Raw genomic sequence first — 19777 nt, 5'->3', positions numbered from 1 at the left:
AACATATATATATATTCCTACATACACATCATTGCTAAGCTGTCCAATTATTTCCTAAGGGAAATTCTCTAGAAGCATAATTACTGAATCAAAGAATTTACATGTCCTGAAAGTTTTTTAAATATATTTTGCCAAATCCTCTTCTAAAAGGTTGAATCCATTTACATTCCCATCAACAAAGTAGGAGGTTGCCTGTACTCAAGACCCTCATAAAGGTGGGGTATTATTCTTCTTAAGACTTATCGATTGGTTGCTAAAGTATAGTTCTAGTAAATAAGCCTAAATATTACTTACTTTCTGGAGGAAAAAGATATTTCTAAAGCAGACATTTTATCTTTCAGAATCTGCCAACCCTTAGAAATGTTGTTTATATTTTTGTCTCCTCTTTCCAATAGCATATTTCATAATGAAATGAGGAAAGAAATACTTTATTTTCTCCTACTCTGCAAATAAGAACTTGGCCAAGACAAAAGTCCCAGTTCAACATTATTGAGAAAGCACAATCCAACTTGGTCTGGGTATTTTCTCCTCTGTCAAAGGTTGTCAGTGGGTTAGCATTTCACTGAACCAAGGTTTACTGCCCTTAAGTCATTGGTGAGTATTTGTTTCCAGAAACTGAAAATCAATGTCAAATGATAAGTTGTAAGCCACTGGGAGAAATACGTCCATCCATCCTTCCACCCATTGATTTATTCATTAATAAATATATATTAAAGATGTATACCATATAAAGCAGCACAGCATAGGTATACTTATTTGTTCAGTCAACAAATGTTTATTAAGTGTCGGTTCCATGCCAAACAGTATTGTAAGTACTCATCACCAAATTTTTAAAAATTTTTTTATTTCCATAGGTTTTTGGGAAAGAGGTGGTATTAGGTTACATGAGTAAGTTTTTAGTGGTGATTTGTGAGATTTTGGTGCACCCACCACCCAAACAATATACACTGAACCCAATTTATAGTCTTTTATTCCTCAACCCCTTCCTACTCTTTTTCCCTGAGTCCCCCAAGTCCATTGTATCATTCTTATGCCTTTGCATCCTCATAGCTTAGCTTCCACTTGTGAGTGAGAAATACGATGTTTGGTTTTCTATTCCTGAGTTACTTCACTTAGAATAATAGTCTCCAGTTAAATTCAGGTTGCTGCAAATATCATTAATTCATTCCTTTTAATGGTTCAGTAGTATTCTATTGTGTGTGTGTGTATATACACTTGTTAATTGTGTGTAATATACACTTGTTAATTGATGGGCGTTTGGGTGGCTTCCACATTTTCACAATTTCAAATTGTGCTGCTGTAAACATGCTTGGGCAATATCTTTTTGGTAAAACGCCTTCTTTTCCCCTGGGTAGATACCCAGTAGTGTGATTGCTGGATTAAATGCCAGTTCTACTTTTAGTTCTTTAAAGAATCTCCACACTGTTTTTCATAGTGGTTGTACTAGTTTGCATTCCCACCAGCAATGTAGAAGTGTCCCCTCTTCACTACATCCATGCCAACATGTATTAGTTTTTGATTTTTTATTATGGTCATACTTGCAGGAGTAAGGTGGCATCACATTGTGGTTTTGATTTGCATTTCCCTGATCATTAGTAACGCTGAGCACTTTTTCATATGTTTGTTGGCCATTTGTATATCTTCTTTTGAGAACTGTCTATTCATGTCCTTAGCTCACTTTTTGATGGGACTGTTTCTTTTTTTCTTGTTTGAGTTCATTGTAGATTCTGGACATTAGCCCTTTGTCAGGTGTATAGAATGTGAAGATTTTCTACCACCCTGTGAGTTGTCTGTTTACTCTGCTGACTGTTCCTTTTGTTGTGCAAAAGTTCTTTAGTTTAATTATGTCCCAGCTATTTATCTTTGTCTTTATTGCATTTGCTTTTGGGTTCTTGGTCATGAAATCCTTGCCTAAACCAACGTCTAGAATGGTTTTTCCAACGTTATGTTCTAGAATTTTCATAGTTTCAGGTATTAGATTTAAGTTCTTGATCCATCTTGAGTTGATTTTTGTATAAGATGAGACATGAGAATCCAGTTTCATTCTCCTACATGTGACTTGCCAATTACCCCAGCACCATTTGTTGAATAGGGTGTTCTTTCCCGACTTTATGTTTTTGTTTGCTTAGTTGAAAATCAGTTGGCTGTAAGTATTTGGCTTTATTTCTGGGTTCTCTATTCTGTTCTGTTGGTCTATGTGCCTACTTTTATACCAGTACCATGATGTTTTGGTGACTATGGCCATAAAGTATAGTTTGAAATCAGGTAACGTGATGCCTCCAGATTTGTTCTTTTTGCTCAGTCTTACGTTGGCCATGTGGGCTCTTTTTTGGTTCCATATTAATTTTAGGATTGTTTTACACAGTTTTGTGAAGAATGATGGTGGTATTTTGATAGGAATTGCTTTGAATTTGCAGATTGCTTTTGGTAGTATGGTCATTTTCACAATGTTACTTCTATCCATCCATGAGCACTGGATGCGTTTCTATTTGTTTGTATCATCTATGATTTATTTCACCAGTGCTTTGTAATTTTCCTCGTAGGAGTCTTTCACCTCACCTCCTCGGTTAGGTATATTCCTAAGTATTTTATTTTTTCTTTTGCAGCTATTGTAAAAGGAGTTAAGTTCGTGATTTGATTCTCAGCTTGGTTGCTGTTGGTATATAGGAGAGCTACTGATGCGTTTACATTAATTTTGTATCTGGAAACTTTACTGAATTATTTTATCAGTACCAGGAGCTTTTTGGAGTAGTCTTTAGTGTTTTCTGGGTACAGAGTCATATCATCAGCAAACAGCAACAGTTTGACTTCCTCTTTACCAATTACTTTGAACAAGACGACAAGATCAATGCTCTTCGAATACATACACTTCAGTGTAGAGACTAGGTGTGCTGGTTACTAATAACACATGTTTTTAGGTTATCGAAAGTAATAAGATTAAAAGTATCACATTAACTATTGCTTTTCCTAATTTTAAATGGCATGTAGCCTTTAAGCGTGCTGAAACATTCCATTAAAAGGTATTTTGTATGGACTAGATACCTTTCCATAATTTTGAAGTTGTCTGATTTTATTTCAGATCATTAGAATGCTGCAATGCTTTTTTTGTCTACACGAAAAATTGCTCATAATAGGATCTCAAGATTTTATTTTCTTCATAAGCTGCTAGTTTTATCAACACTTCGCCAAAATTAATATTTCTTTTGTCAGACATTTGGTATGATTTTTCTTTAATGTTCCATGACAGCTGAATGAGTATGTGCTATCAAAACGCAGCCTTTTCCCCTATAACTATAATTACATTTAAAATTAACATGCTGGTTTCTCATGCTTCATTCTGTTTTACTTGCCTCAATTTCCCTTGGTTATAAAGCATATTGGCTATGAATATGTATTAGGGTTTGCTGTCAAATTCTGTGAACGTCTCCTGGAGCAGAAGATTAGATATGTTATTGCAAAACAGATGCATCAGTTTATATCATCCCCTGCAATTTTTACCTACTAACGAATATTTATGAGGAAATGAACAACAGAACAGGGGAAATTAGTCTGCTAGTCAAGGTCCGTAGCACTCTTTTTTCTTGCTTCAATAGATTTTAGTAGAATTTAATTTTCATTTTTACTATACTATCAATTATTCAAGAGCTCATCAATTTGAATAAAGTTAAAGTTTTGTAACTAACAAAGACACAAACCTTGACTGAATTTAAGGTTTGGAATCAAACTCTCACAAGTCAAAAATTCAACATTTTGATTTCCTATCTAGCTGGTGAATTAGAAGTGAATCAAAGCTGAAGGAGGAAAAACTCAATAAATCTTTCTCTTTTAAATAAAGATGATCATCACCCCTGAGAAATAAAATTGTTCTTATTAATTTTCTCTAAGCCTGTGAAATTCTTCAATATCTGCTATGGATCTAAAGTGTAGTTTATCACTATCATCTTTTGTGCCTAGGCTAGAAACTTGGGGGAATAAGAGTGACCAGTGAAATGGTGCAGCCGGCAGAGAGCTGACTTACATTGATTTTCGTTTGGAAATCTCACTGTAGCAATACAAAGATATATTTTTTTAAATTGCTGTTCCTTTTTTGGAGACCATGATTATGGCAAAGAAGTTTATGCATCCATAGGATCATAGATTCATACAATTTTGGAGCTAGAAGAAAGTTTAGAGAATCTACACCAAACCCTTCCTTTAAAAGGAAGAAACTGATGTTCAGGCTTATTAAGAAAAGACTTCTCTGAGGTCACATAGTTCACTATTGGCAGAAACAGACCTAGAACCAAGAATTTCCAATTCTTAACCACTTTTACCACACTTCAAATACACTGGCTTCAACAAAATCTGATTTTCTTTAGGATAACACAGTCAGTCATCAACAAACCAGAAAAATAAAAGGTTGGAATGTATACTCCCAAATAATCTCATACTGTTTTGATAAAAGCTATCTATTTAGAAGCCTAAAGCTTTATAATGATATACTTACATTTCACATATGAACTTTGAATCGATAAGATAAGCGTAAAAAGTCAGAAAGATTCTAATCCAGGTTCTGAGGGGAGCCTTTTCACCAAACTATCAACTCTTTCTTACTGTCACATCCTTCTCAAACCAAAGATCCAACTTCAACCAATCTCTGGTAATTATCTTCATTCTTTGGTTCTGCCATCCTTTCACCCCAGATATCTGGTAAAACACAGCACTGGAAAAGTATCCTCTCTGTGCCTATACCCAGGCTGCTGTACACTAATGGATAGGGCAGAATGATGTCACCACAACAAAATACATGATCTCCAACCTCAAATGTCCCTCTATAATACTAGGAATCCTTCCACGTTTTCTTGCTGAACTCTCACTCTTATTCTCTACTTCTTTTAAACTCCTACTTTATCATTTCCCTTCTCTTCCTAATAAAGAAATTTGACTCCTAACCCATAAGGAAAAGGAGCGAAAGATAGAGAATGAAAAGGGGGAGAAAGAAATGGAGGAATCAATTATGTAGAAATGTCCTCAATGTTTTTATACCCAAATATATAACGACCTGTATCTGCAGCCATCTCCTTCTCCCCTGTGACAGCAGAACTTCTGTGTTCTGGATACATCCTTCTCCTACCACCTAGAGAATCTCTTCTACTGTTATTCTCTCTTGTTCTCTATTGACTCCTTTTCATCAGCATTTAAACATGATCAAGTCATTCGAATTAACCATCTTCCCTTGACATTGCCATCTGCTTTTTTGCTACTGTCTCATCCTTCTTTCACCCAACTTGAAATAATCATGTTCTCACATGGTCTCAATTTCTTCACCTCAAGCTTACTCAACCTATTGCAATCTAGCAGTTCCACTGAAGCTGTTCTTAACAAGAAGACCAAAAATCCTGTGGCTAAACATTTCAACACACTTTTTTCTGGTTCTCATCTGATATACGTGAAAATGTACCAAGTTAATGTTTAGTGCCAAAATATCTTTGTTTGGGAAAATAACTTGAGATTCCCATTTAGTTGGAAAATGGAACCTGAGTTATGTGCAAGACCCCAATCAAGAAAGAACAGGGATCAAGCTACTGTAAAAAAAAAAAAAAAAAAAGAGGAAACTAGGAAACTAATTTGGTATTTGTTTTTCTTGATTTTTTTATTCGATTAGACAGAGGGAGAGAGAAGGAAACGGTGGCTGAAATGGGAGGTGGAAAGGACGGGAGACTCCAAGATGGCAGAGGGTTGCATAGTAGTAAAGTGCCATTGAGAAAACCGCACAGGCAATATGGCTAAAATTATTTTAATAATGGGAGTATCTGCGTGTTTCTGACATATTCCCCACTCCAACCCACACACCTACTTCCCAAAAACCTGCAGTTTCATCTACTTGACTTGTAAATGCTTTCTGAATGGAAAATCTTGAATAACTACATAAGTAGCTGAGTCTCAGGCATGTGTTAATTTGATAGAGAAGAGAGATGGCAGCTGCAATGGAGGGCAGGCAGAGGTGATTTTACATTTGCAGAAATTCGGAAAGGGCTTTGGATTTCCAATATTATGGCATAAGGGTTCGAGCCAATGATTCCATCTCTCTAAGTTTGGAAGGCTCCCACCCATGAGTTATGCGTTTTTAATATGTATCTCTGCAGAATTTGCCTCTGTTGACTCTTCCCTACTTCTAAGAACATTTGCTTTCCTTGGTTTACATTACACTGTGTTTCTCAGCAACACTTCTGATCACTCCTTCTCAGTATCTCTTGTAAGTACCACTTTTTCTGTGGTACTTACAGAAAGATAAGACAAAGATAAGATAGGATGAGGTATTAGCTTTTGGCCCTATGACCTGTTCCCTTCTCCCATCATATACCCTAGCTGATTTATATGACCCAATTTCTTAGGCTTCAAACATGGTCTAATTGCTGAGAATGCCCAAAGAACTATCTTTATCTAGACCTCTCTTCTGAGCCCTAAATCTTTATATCCTATTTCCCTTCTGGATATATTAACTTGGAAGTCCTGTATAGATAATTCAAATCAACATGTCTAAATAACAATTCATTTTCCCTCAGAAATAATCTTTTTTCCTCTTTTCTTTAGATTTAAATATTTTCAGAATTAATCACTGGGGGAAAACACAGCCTACAGGTCCATGAATATGACAGAGGTTGAATGAACCAAACTACATTTAACAAAACAGTATAATACAGCTGTTAAACAAATGAAAATACTCTCTCTCAACTTATATGGAGATACATTGCTAATGAAATATGATTAAAATGCCACAGAGAATAAATGTATGCTATGTTTTATGTGAGAGAGAAGGTAAAAAAAATACACATAGACAAACATGTATTTAGAACAACAGAACCACAGAAAAAAATTTTCAGAAGTTAATGAAAATTATTATCAATGCAGAATGAGAGGATGGGAAGAAAAGGATAGGGAAGATAATAACATTTTTCTAAATATGCATTTTTATACTGTTTTGACCTGAGAACCGTAAAAATGTTTCATATAGTCAACAAAATAAAATCAAAACAAAGATTTTTTAAATTCTAAAATTTACTATGTATATATACTCACCTAACCATGTAACAAGCTTATACAACCACACAATAAGATAAATTAATTTTAGTATCATCTATAAGCCCAGTTCTCTAACCCATGTGCCCTTAATGCAATATAATGCAAAAAAAAAAAAAAAAACCCTACAAATAAGTCTCGGATTTTACTTTCATCTTTAGAGTAGTATTGATGTAATAGTTCCAATACTATTTCATATACATTATAGAATAAAGCATATGAATAAACATTTTAATGCTGCTAGAACAAAGATTCAAAATGTGAGAGCATGGAAATACAAATGATACAAGTATGGAGTGACAGAGGGAGAGGAAGAACCCTGTGGTATTTGTATTGAATTGGAAGTATTAGTATAAGTTCATTAGTTTTAAAAATATGTACAGATCAATAAATATAAAGATTGATTTAGACAGGTATACATATATCCTAGCTATGTCAACTGAAAGGACCTGGAAGCAATGACACCCCTAATAGCAATGAACACACTACTACCCAGATCCTGTTACTCTAAATACCATTCTCCAATAAATGGAACTGGGGATCTTTGGAGAAATGGCTGGTTCCAGGTCTTGGGCAGTAACATCATCTTGTGCCAGAAAGCAAAGCAGTAATAAGAGATTGATGAAAATATGTTAAAAGGATACAAGAGCTGGTTTGAAGGGGTCTCACACTAGCCAAATTTGGGGCATTTTGAGTATCATAAAATAATAACCATAATAGAAAACAGCACATTGAATAGAATAAACGAATCCATAAATCTGTGGTCAGACTCAAGGCAGAGAGAGAGAATGAGAGCATGAAACAGAAGAGGGGCAGAAGACTCTCTCTTACAGAAAGAAAAATGCCATACTGAAAATGATGGAAGAATCAATAGCATTTAAAAATCACCATTTTTCAACCTTCGGTACAGTCATTGTTTCCAGCAAAGATAATCAATCAGTAGTGAAACCAATGGATGAAATCTTGTTGAAGAATACTCACAATATACTATAAAAGTATCAGCCTACAAGTTCCTTTACAATGGATAACTCTGGTGGATCCACTTCAGTCAAGGGATCCAACTTATAGCATCACCAGTAATGGGACAAACTGACATAATGGGACTCTCGATGCCATACAAGAAGTGGAAATAACTATGCAGTATTCTCTCCAAAAATGATGAAGGTGAATCTAACAGTAAAGAATCAATAAGAAAATCCAGATTATGGGATGTTCTAAACAACTGGCATGAATTCTTCAAAAATTTTTATGTCATGAAAGACAAGAAAAAGTGGGGGACTCCTCAAGATTAAAGAAAACTACAGAGATGTGTCAACTAAAGCAAATGTATAATTCTGGATTGGATCTGTGATTTTAAAAAAATCTATATAAAAGACATTACTGGGACAAGAGGGGACATTTTAATATCAACCTTTGCATTATGTAATGTATAAAGTTGAATTTCCTGAGTATAAAAATGGCATTATGGTTATCTAGAAGAATGCCTTTGTTCCTAGGGAAGTTTACTTAAAATATAACCCTCCATAAGGGAAGGCCTGGGTCTAAGCAGCTTTTAACTGCCACAGGGTAGACATTCAATAAATATCTGTTGTAAGAATGAGTAAATGATAAATATATGGTAAATAATCTTTTCTATATTGAGAAAGAGATATTCATCTATTTTACTGATAATAGCAAGTTTGGGGAGGGGGTCATAATAGTGAATGATAGCCAAGATTATAGAATAATAATGTATAAAATAACTTTGGGAAATTATAAACAAGTTAAAATAGAATTAAATTGTTCACTAGAGAAAAGAAACAAAAACTGGCTACCAGACCATGTTGGACAATGTTCTGGCTCTGCAAATAATCCAACAGAAAAGGAGAAATCCCACCCCTACCACCTTTTTTTGTTTGTTTGTTTGTTTGTTTGTTTGTTTGTTTTGGATTTCTGTTCATCACCTGTAAAATAAAGACAGCATAGTGGTGGTTCTCTATGTTCTCTCTCTTAATGCTAAAATTCAATGGAAGGAAGTTAATGCTCTGAGTAGAAGGACATAGTATCTGTAAAAGTCACTGCTTTTAAATTCAGTACTCTTAATTACAGCATTGCTAGACATACATTTAGAAATAGTACCACGGAGTCTTTAGGTTATGAAGATATACCAGCATTTTAAGAACGTTTATGTTTGCATTGAATTATGGTATGGATAAGGTGCCCACAAACCCATTTGCTATAACTTACCCCGCTACAATCACAGTTCTCTTTTTCTATAACCTCTACACCACATAAATATGTACTTTTTTTTATTTTAGAATATGATTATGCACTATTAAGTGATTTTCTTGTTTTCACTCAACATCAAATCTTGGCAATCTTACGTAAGTCTCCCTTATTCTTTTTAATAGTTGAGTAATAGGAGTATACCATAATTTATCTATTCATCCAATTGATGAATATTTGGGCTGTAAATACTCCAGTTTGTAAGTGATATTACAATCATACTTTTGCATGTATTTTCTTCTGTACTTCAGAATGTATTTGGGGTAGCTTGGAGGATTAGAATTGCTGAATAAAAAGTATACATGTGGTACATTTTATATTTGATATATAATGGCAAATTGCCTTCCAGAAAAGTTTTGTCAATTTACAATCTTAGTAAGAGTGCCTATTCCCCTGGTTCTTTGCCATCAGTGAATGTTATTGATCTTTTTAATATTTGCCAATCTGATGATTGTAAAAAGAATGTCTTCTTTCTTGATTAGAGTATCAAAGCAAATTCTTAACAAGTTTGGGTACCTTCTCACATGATTAGCCACTATTTATACAAACAGTGCTACACAGCACTGTTTCTTGAATACATAAAATATGATAATGTATGTAAATATGTTCTACATAAAACAAAGCTACGTGTGATATGTATATGTGTATATATTTGTAAAAATGCATTTAAAATATACCAGAAATTATTAAAAGTAATTACCCAGGGGAGTGTCATGACAGAGGGTGGGCCATGCTAAGGCAGAAATTTCATGTTTAACTTGGATTTTTTACCATGAGAATAATGTGTTACTTATATTTATTTTATTTTATTTTATTTATGTATTTAATTTAATTTTTTTATTTTTATTTTTAGTTTTGAGATTGAGTCTCACTCAGTCACCCAGGCTGGAGTGCAATGGCACGATCTCTGCTCACTGCAACCTTCGCTTTCCAGGTTCAAGCGATTATCCCGCCTCAGCCTCCCAAGTAATTGGGATTACAGACACCTGCCATCATACGTGGCTAGTTTTCATATTTTTGTAGAGATGAGGTTTTACCATGTTGGCCAAGGTGGTCTTGCACTCCTGACCTCGGGTAATCTGCCTGCCTTGGCCTCTTAAAGTTCTGCGATTACAGACAAGAGCCACCATGCCCAGCTTTATTTATTTTAACAATACAAGGATTGCTAAATAGGAATTATAAAAATAAATGAAATTTTATATGGCTAACTATACCCTCCTTTTTTGTTTGTTTGCTTCTTCTCCTTCTACTTCTGGAAAATAACTCAGCTGCTTTATTCCTTGTATCAACTCCAGCTGTTTCTCCACTGCCTTGAAGAATTCTGTAAGGTTCAGTCTTAAACAGTCTGTTCTCTTCTCCAGATATCTCATCTCATGGTCTCTCTCCTCCAGAATCTATGTTGCGATTCTCTCACACTCAATTGTCTCTCATAGCCTGCCTGGGACTTCTATTTGACTTTAAACAAATAATGGCATTGCGCTAATCAGAGCATCTATGATGAAAGCAACCAAAGGAACATATAGGAAGTTATAAGAAGAGAAAACAGGGTCAAGGTAGGGCGCTAATCCCGCCTGCATGGTAAGAGAAGGCTTTCCTAAGGCAGTGGTATTTACAAGCATATGAGTAGGTGTTAGCCAGGAAATTGCTGGGGATGGGAGAGAAATACTCCAGACTGAGGCACCAGCATCTGGTAGGCCCTAAAACAAAAGTGAGTAAAATACGATCAGCATGACTGAAACGCTTTGGGTAATGGTCCAGGTCAGATAATTTTGTGGTGGATTTGTTGGAACCATAAATCCAGACTAAACACCTGTGTGTGTGTTGGGAGTTGAGAGGAGGGGAGTTGCACCAGAAAGAAGAAGGAAGGATTCCCCTGAAAGGAAGAGATCTTCCCATTCTTTACAGTCCTGCGAAGGGAACATGGAAAAATAGGTCTTAGACTAGAGTGAAGAGAAATATTTTCTGCTATCTATGGGACAACGAATCAGTTTGGTCTCTGGGTTCTAAGACATGGGCAGTCTGATGTGTTTACAGGGGGCTTGAGGAGCTGAGAGCAGCTCCTTGGTCACAAATATATGTCCAGAAGTGAAGAAGCAGAACAAGTTAGTATGAAGTCATGAGAAAGGGTTGGAAGTAGCATTGTCCAGTGGAACTTTCTGCAATAATGAAAATGTTCTATATTCTTTGCAGTCCAGTATAGTAGCCACTAGCCACATGTGGCTACTGAGTACCTGAAATGGCTGGCGCTTGTGAGGAACTCAACTTTACTTTATGAAATTCTTATTTTATTTAAATAACCAAATGTAGCACATATTGAAGAGTACACATCTGTAGCAAAACTAGTGTGATAATTTGGCCTTGGGTGTATTGAGAAGATTAGAGAAAGGTGTATGCGTGCATACATGGAAAGTGAAGCAGTAGAGGAAAATGTTTTTGGTAATGCCTCGACAGAGATGTCAGTGCCTAGAGAATCCGGATTTCATGATAGTCACATCCATAGAATGTTGGTGAGACATGATGAAGGGAGAAAAGACCCCAAGGGACTTTTTCCTGCACAAGTATGAGGCAGAGCCTTGGGAAAAGGTCAGAAATCACTAAAGGACAGTTTAGAGGCTTCCTATTTCTAGCAGTAGAGCTGGGGGTGTCTTGTGTCATCATTAATATGTTATACTTGGCAAAATATGACAAAAATGATGCCAAAATGCCACAAAGAATGGTTCTTTCATTCTTTTATTCATTTTCCTTGTTTAACTCTCAGGAAAATTTCAAAAGTAGCAGTGCCCTTAGTTCACAGGTCTGGCTAAGCTGATGCGCTACACATGAACAGCAATAGACACCTTTGCTTTCTTTCTCCTTCCCTCCTCTGTAACAAGCTTTTCTTGGTTGTCCTCACTTCTCCAGTTTTGGCCAAAGCTCAAGGTTAAAACACTTGTTTACTAAAAGCACTCTTCATCACACACTGATCCAGATTGATTTTTTTAAGTTCCTGTTATAAAAGTACACAGAGAGGTTTGAAAAGGCAGGAAACTGTTAGAACTTGTCACAAAATTCAGCACAAAGGCAGCAGGATTCGGGAAGGCAAATTTTTCATTTGTAGTGAGATACAACTTCACTTCCTTGAGTTTTGGTGATGATGCCATTTGCTATCATTATTCATGAATTTTAAGAAATCAGATAAAACCACCACAGAATTCCTCTGCCATTTTTAATTGTGCCACCTGCGGTGGTATTGGATTTGTCTTCATGCTATCCCTTAATGTTTTCTGCTGCCATTAAAAATAGGTATTTTGATTACACTAAAAGTGATGGATGAGAAATGCTATGACCTGCTGTCTTTGTTCAACAGAGGATGAATTGACTGAGGCAGCAAAATGCACTATTTACTATATACAGGTGAGACTAAGCTTCACCTGTTTACCTTCTCACAAGTCTCCATTGAGATGCCTTTAGAAAGAAAAAAAGTATTTTTTAAAAAAGGAATTGGTTATTATTTTCTTTTCATTCTTCCACCCTTTCTCTACATTGATTTCATTGTAGCTGTTGTTGACTATTTGCTGATTATGCATTAGCTCCAAGTTAGCAGAGCACATGGCCTGTGCACTATTAATTTAACATGCATTTTGTTTAGGAAATCTTTATCCTATTGGATTCGTGCTCCTTAGAGCAACGTGCCAAAGGAAGGTTACCTTGTGGCCCGTAGAAGTCATGCCATATACGGACTCCAAAGTTGACAATCTGCCTCTGAGTTTTGGCTCTGCCCATGGGGGAATTCAATTGAATATTTTTAGTCCTTCATCTCCTTATTTGTAAATGGGAAGTAAAAATGTATGCCGTGCCTATGTTTCAGCCTGGTAAAGGATCAAATAACATGATGCCAACATAAGTGCTTTATAAAAATCTTACTATACTTGAAAGATATTAAATTTTTATTCATCATTTTTACCTACACTGATTTTCAGAAAGAATTTTAGTTCAGTTACAACAGAAGATACATAGGCAATAGGACTGACTATTAAAGATAAAAGAACAGGAATTATATAATAAAAATAGCAGATAATTGTCCCAGAAAACCTAAGTTAAGCATAGTTGTAACAGTTGAACACTAAATTTAGCTTTGAACTTCCTGGCAGCTAAGACAGAACACAAAATACAGTTAGACACAAAAGTCTCCATAATTTACAAACTGAAGCATGCTGGTTCATTAGGAGAGAAGAAAGTTTTCCTTCCACAAAATTCTAAGAGGATCACGGGTGAGATCACTATCTGGGCACACAGCTGTCCCTATTTGCCATACAACTTGAAGTAACTTGAAGTTACATGTAGACATATGACTGAGTGCTAGCCAATGGGAGGTGAGCTGGACCACAAAAATTCCCCAGTGCTCCCCACTGCTACCAGCTGATGCATGGCTTGTGTAGAAGGCAGAAGGTGGGAACAACCTGAGACCTGAATCCCTGCTTGCAATTGCTTGCCCATTAGAAATACCTGCTTTTTACTTTATGTGAACAGGAAATAATACCTCTGTCATGTTGCAGATGTTACATATTTTACACAGTTTGCATACACTATAAAAAAGATTTTCTAATTCTCAACATTGTTGGATAGTATAATACCCAGCTTTATACCTTAACAGTTTTATCTAAGAAAAAATTTTAAATGAACTTTATGGACCATCTCATTTTATCAGAGACAAGAACATCTAAAGGTTCTGGGGAAAGGGAATGAAACAAAAATGGGTAATTTTATGTATGTGTTTGGGATGGTGGTGCCTGGGTAGAAAGGAAAGAAGCAAGAGATAAGAATAGTTTTGGAGTATGAGACACGTCTAGGAAGACCTGTTCATTTGGGTACCTTAGTAGTGAAGGTACAATGGGCAATGTGAAGGCCTAGAGAAGGATGAGTCCTCCATAAATTTGGAGGAAGCTTGACAGTTCAAAAAGAAGGACAAGTAAAAAAAGATAAGAAAGGGCCTGATCTGACTTTCTATATTCCTGTAGAGCCTAACTTTCCTGGCAGGACATCAACATTCTCAGCTTTGTCTTGAAGCAAACAAGCACAGTTCATAAACCCTGCTGTAGAATGCTTTCTAAAATTCCCAAGATACTGTTCAGGTGTTTTGGGAATTTTATAAAGATAATCAAGGATGAGAATATCAAAATTCTTTAAATGTAATTGTATTACCCATTAAGCACCATTCTAGAACTTGCAGAATTGACTACTGAACTTCCCTGGTCTTTTGAGATTCAGTTTGAATAAGTGCATTGGGTTTAGATCTCATTCACCTCCAAAACACATTTGTTTTAAGAATTCTCACCGAACAGTCTCTGGGGCATTCTTTCTAGGATTTTTACTATGCCTTTCTCACACTAAACTATTTGGCCCTTCCTACTTTAACGATAAATACTTCACATTTTACATGTGGCTTAGGAGGTTTCACTTCTAGCTATAGTTAAAGCTAAAGATTGAGCAGGGCTTGGCCAAATGATAGCACAGAGCTGACAGGGTAGCGCCAGCCCCCAGCTCTCAGCTTACAATCAGGCCAGAACAGATGTGCCAGGAGAAGATATAGACACAGTTGATGATAAAGGCAGTTCAGGACCTAACGCGGAGAGCCCAGGAGCACAGGGCAAACAGGAGCAATTAATCTAGGATCAAGGCCTAATGTTAAACCATTGTTGATATACAGAGATCAACAATGGAAAATGTAAAAAAAGAAATACTCAGATACCTACATAGCCAGACTCTCTTTACTCTCAGTAAATATCAGGACCCATGGCTTTCCCAAAATTCCATTTTCCTTAGACCAAAATTTCTACTTCTCCCCACTCCTACAAAATCAGCAAACCACAACTACTCTTCCTCAAATAATAGTTGGCTTTTGTAGTTTCAAGGAAAATGTAAGATGTGGTTGACATCAAAATAATATGAGCATCCAGAGACCATGTCATTTCTCTAAGTATTGTAAATGCTACAGGAAAGTTTGAGTAACAACCATTTTACGATTCCATGAATAATGCAAGTTTCTCTCCCTTCAGGCTGATATATGGCTTTTTTGACACCATCACTTAAAGGAAAATGAAATCCACAAGTTACTTTCCTGTCCTTCTACCTGCGTAACTTATTTGTTCCAAAGAAAAGAATCAAGACATCAATTAGACTTTTTCCCTGCTAAGAGAATATGAAATGGGAGATGGAACAATTATGTTTTTTACTCTTCTATGTGAACTTATGTCTTTGCAACTCTGACCACTTCTTTCCACCACTAACAGGAATGAAGACACATAGCAGCAAGTGTCACTTGAAGTTTAATTTCCTTTAAGAAATGTATGAATTAGAATCAAGGCACTGTCAGAGGTCACATGGTTTAACTTCTACTTACTAAATAAGTAATATCTAATGTTAATTGAGCACTTAATCTCTGTGGCATGCACTTTTTAAAGTGCTTTCCATATAGTACCTCTTTTAATCCTCATGAAAACTCTGTTATTCTCATGTTAGAAATAAAAGAAACTGAGGCCCAGAGAGATTAAGTATTTGCACAGAGTCACATTGTAAGTGTCAAAGCTGGGATTTAAGCTCGGGACATCTGACTCCCGGATCTGAAACACTGCATGATTCTGATCCATTTATACCATTGCACAATGAACATGAGCACTACTTGCTTTATTCCTAAATGTTACTACTGCAATTCATATGGTATGTGATATTTTATTTGGAAAGATATGTAAAACATTTATTGCATAATTCAAAGACCCAACTTCCTGTTTTTTCACTTAAGAATTGCCACTGCTATTTAAGGAGATGGACTTCACCTAATATCTGACAACTCTTCAACCCCAAACAAGCAGTCTGTGTAAGAAAAAAAAATGAAGATATAAGGGTATCTGGTGCCAGAATCTTGACATTTCTGAGAGCATGTCCTTAGTAATTGGACCACAAATCACTGCCTTTAGAGTTTGAAGTTGCAGGAATGCTGTTGAGGGCATTTTATTCTTTCACAAAAATCTATACCTATGGCCTCTGGGCCTAAAACTCATGACAGATGGACTGAATACCATTAAAATTGTCTAGTGCGTCATTCTTCTTTAGGTGTCCATGCTGTGTTTGGAAATCATGTTGGCTCAAAGGTCTAACTTGTAGTACTGGCTGCACATTTGTCATGCGATTATTCCATTCACTGGCTGTTGAGTCTGCTAAAATGGATGAACTTCAGTCTTTTTGTTTTTTTTTTGAAGGTACACCCGCAAAGGTCAATTTCTTTCTTTAAAAAAACTGTCTATGTTCATACAAGCTCTGAATTACCTTCTCTTCTCTCCTTGGGTCCATTAGTTCCTGTTTTTCCAACTGCTAATGTCAAAATAAGTGGTCTGGCCTTTGAAATGTTTAACATAAAATTAAATTAAATTAAAACTTGAGGTTGAATTTTCCAGTTTCACTTGGGTTCACTCAAGACTAATCTTTAGTTTGGAAAGAACACCCACCTCTAACCTTCTGTAGCAGTTTCACTAACACATCAACTTTATAATGTAGACTCTCCTAATAGGCCCTTGCATTCAAATTCTTTATGTTCTTAGCACCAGAACAAAACTGCCACATTTCTGTTCACTACAGAGTCAAAGCTGTCATAATCTGCTGTTACGTTTTACTGAATGTCCTCAAGCTGTCAAAATGTTTGCTATGTCGATCAAAATATGCCAAATTTACTTGGGGCACTGGGCATGAGCAGCAGCAGTGAAATCTTTCAGATAAATGAGGTTGGGTGAATAGCAGATATATGAAGGTTAAAATGAGAGAAGTGTAGGACAGAGCATGTCTTGCTACTAAATATGATAAGTTCTATTATAAAGAAATAATTGATACTATTGGGACATTAATTTATCAATACAGGTGGAACCCAACTTGTTATATTCTTTCGTGGATATCTAAAGATAAAAACGTGTGCCTATTACAGGCCAATATATTGTGAGCTTTTATTATGTTTTATTAATTCCCAGGTGGTATTCCAAAACATTTTCTATTTCAAGTTAATATGGATATTCCAAGCACCCACAGACACTCTTAAGAAGCCCCTAGATCATATTTTAGCAAACATCATATAGTAGAAACGTTGGAGGCTCATGACTACCTAAATTCTATATCATGGAAGAGCACTTCTCTCTATCCATATTTGAAACTAAAAATCACTTTGATGTATGCTGTTCATTATGCGTAGCTGCAGAATTCAAAATTAATTGACTAAGAGAGAAAGAAGAAAATTATTCATGTTAGTTAAATTCCTATGGTTTATTTTTTATGTAGAGTTAAAATGAAAAATTCTAATTTTGTTTTTATTGGCATTGTTCTAGGATTTACAAAATGAGTGGGAGACTCATCCCTCATAAGGGATCTTGAGACAACAAAGTGCCGAAATCAGCTTAGAAAAGGAGCTGTGCCACTTAGGGTGAGTGAGACAGGAGGAAATTTTTGCAAACTGTGTATGCATATTTGCATTTGCTGAGTTCTATGTCCGTATTAAATGCAAGAACAATTATTCCTGGAGGTCACCTTAGAGATCTGGCTTTCCTCACTTACAACCATAATTTTTTGTTTCCCCAAAAGATGTTGAACTCTGAGAAAAAAAATTTTTTGCAAGAGTAAATAGTTCTTTCTTGATAGTAATGAAATTCAGTGAAGCAATTTCAAACTAAAGAATATTATTTGACCCAAAGAACTGGGGGGCAAAGTTACCAAGCATAGTGTGTTAAATCCAGGTCTAACCAATTATGTGTAATTCTCTGCTATAACCATTAAGTATATATTTTTAATGCTGAAAGAAAAATATCTCTGTGTTTTATTCTAGGCTCCTTCATGAACAACTCAAACTATCTGGTCAATAAGCTTCACACTTACCTCAAAGGCCTTCTGTATTTTTACAAAGTCACACACACTGAGTTGGTTTTCAAGCAGGCCTGTGCCATAGTCTTCAAATGCAGTTACATCTTCTGTTCTCTCAGGGCTCTTTGGCCCAGGCTGTGACCCTGTGTTTAACTCAAGTGCAGCTTTCTGGCAACTCATAATGGCTTCACGTTTTCTCAGCTACCTTCAACGGTTTCTATATGGTTGGATCTTTTTTTTCCTTCAACAGGTGCCTTTGAAAAGAAACTCAACTTAGCAATAGAATTCCAAAATGAAAGTACAAACCTTTCAAGGCGTACGATTAGGAGGCAAGCTGAGCTAGGAAATGAAAGCTCTCAACCCCTTCACTTATTTGATTCCAGAGTTTATTTTCAAAATTTACAGTTGAATGGTTTTAAAATGGCATGTTTTACCCCTTCCTTATACTCTGTTTAACCTGGCTTGATTAAAAATGTGTAAAGCTTTCCCCACATTTATAGTGACTGACACAGAAAACAACTTCCAATCTTCATTTTAAATGCATTAGAAAATCACCTTCCCAAAAATCTCTTTGGCTAACCTTGCTTCCATTAACATGTTGTAGTTTTCAACTCCACTTTCTTGTCTGGAAGAGTTAGATGACAAAGCTGCAAAGTTTCCCTACCAATGAAGTACTTGACTCTGAAGGCCACCTTCCCAGCAATGTGGAGTTGTTTGTTTCATCTGTTCTGTTCCCTTTGTATGTTTCCTGGCAACCAACACAAAGCCAACTAAAACTTTCCCTTTCACTTCCCCCTCTCCAGCTAATGACTGAACTGAAAGTTTGAATATATAATGTAAATGTTGAAATTTTTTTTTAACAAAAGGACAGTTCATTTCACTCATTTTAAATTAATTTTTTGTATTTAATTTATTTGTATTATTTAAGGACTTTTAACATTATATAGGACGTATTTTATGAAACAATATGATTAGTCAAAGAAAAAAGCACGACATCCTGGAATTTTATGTTTTATACACAGAAAATGTTTTATTCTTATATAATAGGAATCTGTTTCTTATATTCTTTTTGTCTTAGTTTCTTTGTACATAAAATAGAGATAGTTCACAAAAGCTTCCAACTTGTTGAAAATGTTGTAAACAACACAGCATAACATAATATGATAAATCTAATGATAAAATTGCTTGCAGTGTCATTACTGGTTCAGCTAATAATAATGAAAAGGAGGAGAAAAAGAAGAAAAATTCACATTTTTTGAGTATTCACCATGTGCCAGGCACTAGAACTTTACGTTCATTGTCTTATTTAAGCTTCACAACAATCCTACAAGGCAGATATGATCATTATCCCCATTTTACTGATAAAGAAGCAAAAAGCCAGGCACAGGGGCTCACGCCTGTAATCTCTGCACTTTGGGAGGCTGAGGCAGGTGGGTGGCTTCAATTCAGGAGTTTGAGACCAGCCTGGGCAACATGATGAGACACTGTGTCTTAGTAAAAATACAAAAATAATCAGCCAAGCATGGTGGCGCATACCTGTGATCCCAGCTACTCAGGAGGCTGAGGTAGGAGGATCCCT

At 35.8% G+C, this 19777-nt stretch overlaps 1 protein-coding gene across 2 annotated transcripts in view; it reads right to left on the bottom strand.

Moving 5' to 3' along the window:
• The window catches only part of WDR49 (WD repeat domain 49), a 184691-nt gene extending 165763 nt beyond the window's left edge, over nucleotides 1-18928 (bottom strand). For both annotated transcript variants that reach the window (XM_031935245.1, XM_023213507.1), the window contains exons 1-2: nucleotides 18779-18928; nucleotides 18214-18452 (exon numbers count right to left, since the gene is read on the bottom strand). In XM_031935245.1, the coding sequence (XP_031791105.1) occupies nucleotides 18214-18378 (165 nt within the window). In that variant the 5' untranslated portion in view covers nucleotides 18379-18452; nucleotides 18779-18928. The remainder of the gene's footprint in view (nucleotides 1-18213; nucleotides 18453-18778) is intronic.
• Between the last annotated feature and the right edge of the window lie 849 nt (nucleotides 18929-19777).

This window comes from Piliocolobus tephrosceles, chromosome 2 (assembly GCF_002776525.5).
Source record: "Piliocolobus tephrosceles isolate RC106 chromosome 2, ASM277652v3, whole genome shotgun sequence".
Taxonomy (NCBI): domain Eukaryota; kingdom Metazoa; phylum Chordata; class Mammalia; order Primates; family Cercopithecidae; genus Piliocolobus; species Piliocolobus tephrosceles.
The sequence above is the reverse complement of the archived record's forward strand: the minus strand, read 5'-3'. Positions and strand labels throughout refer to the sequence as shown.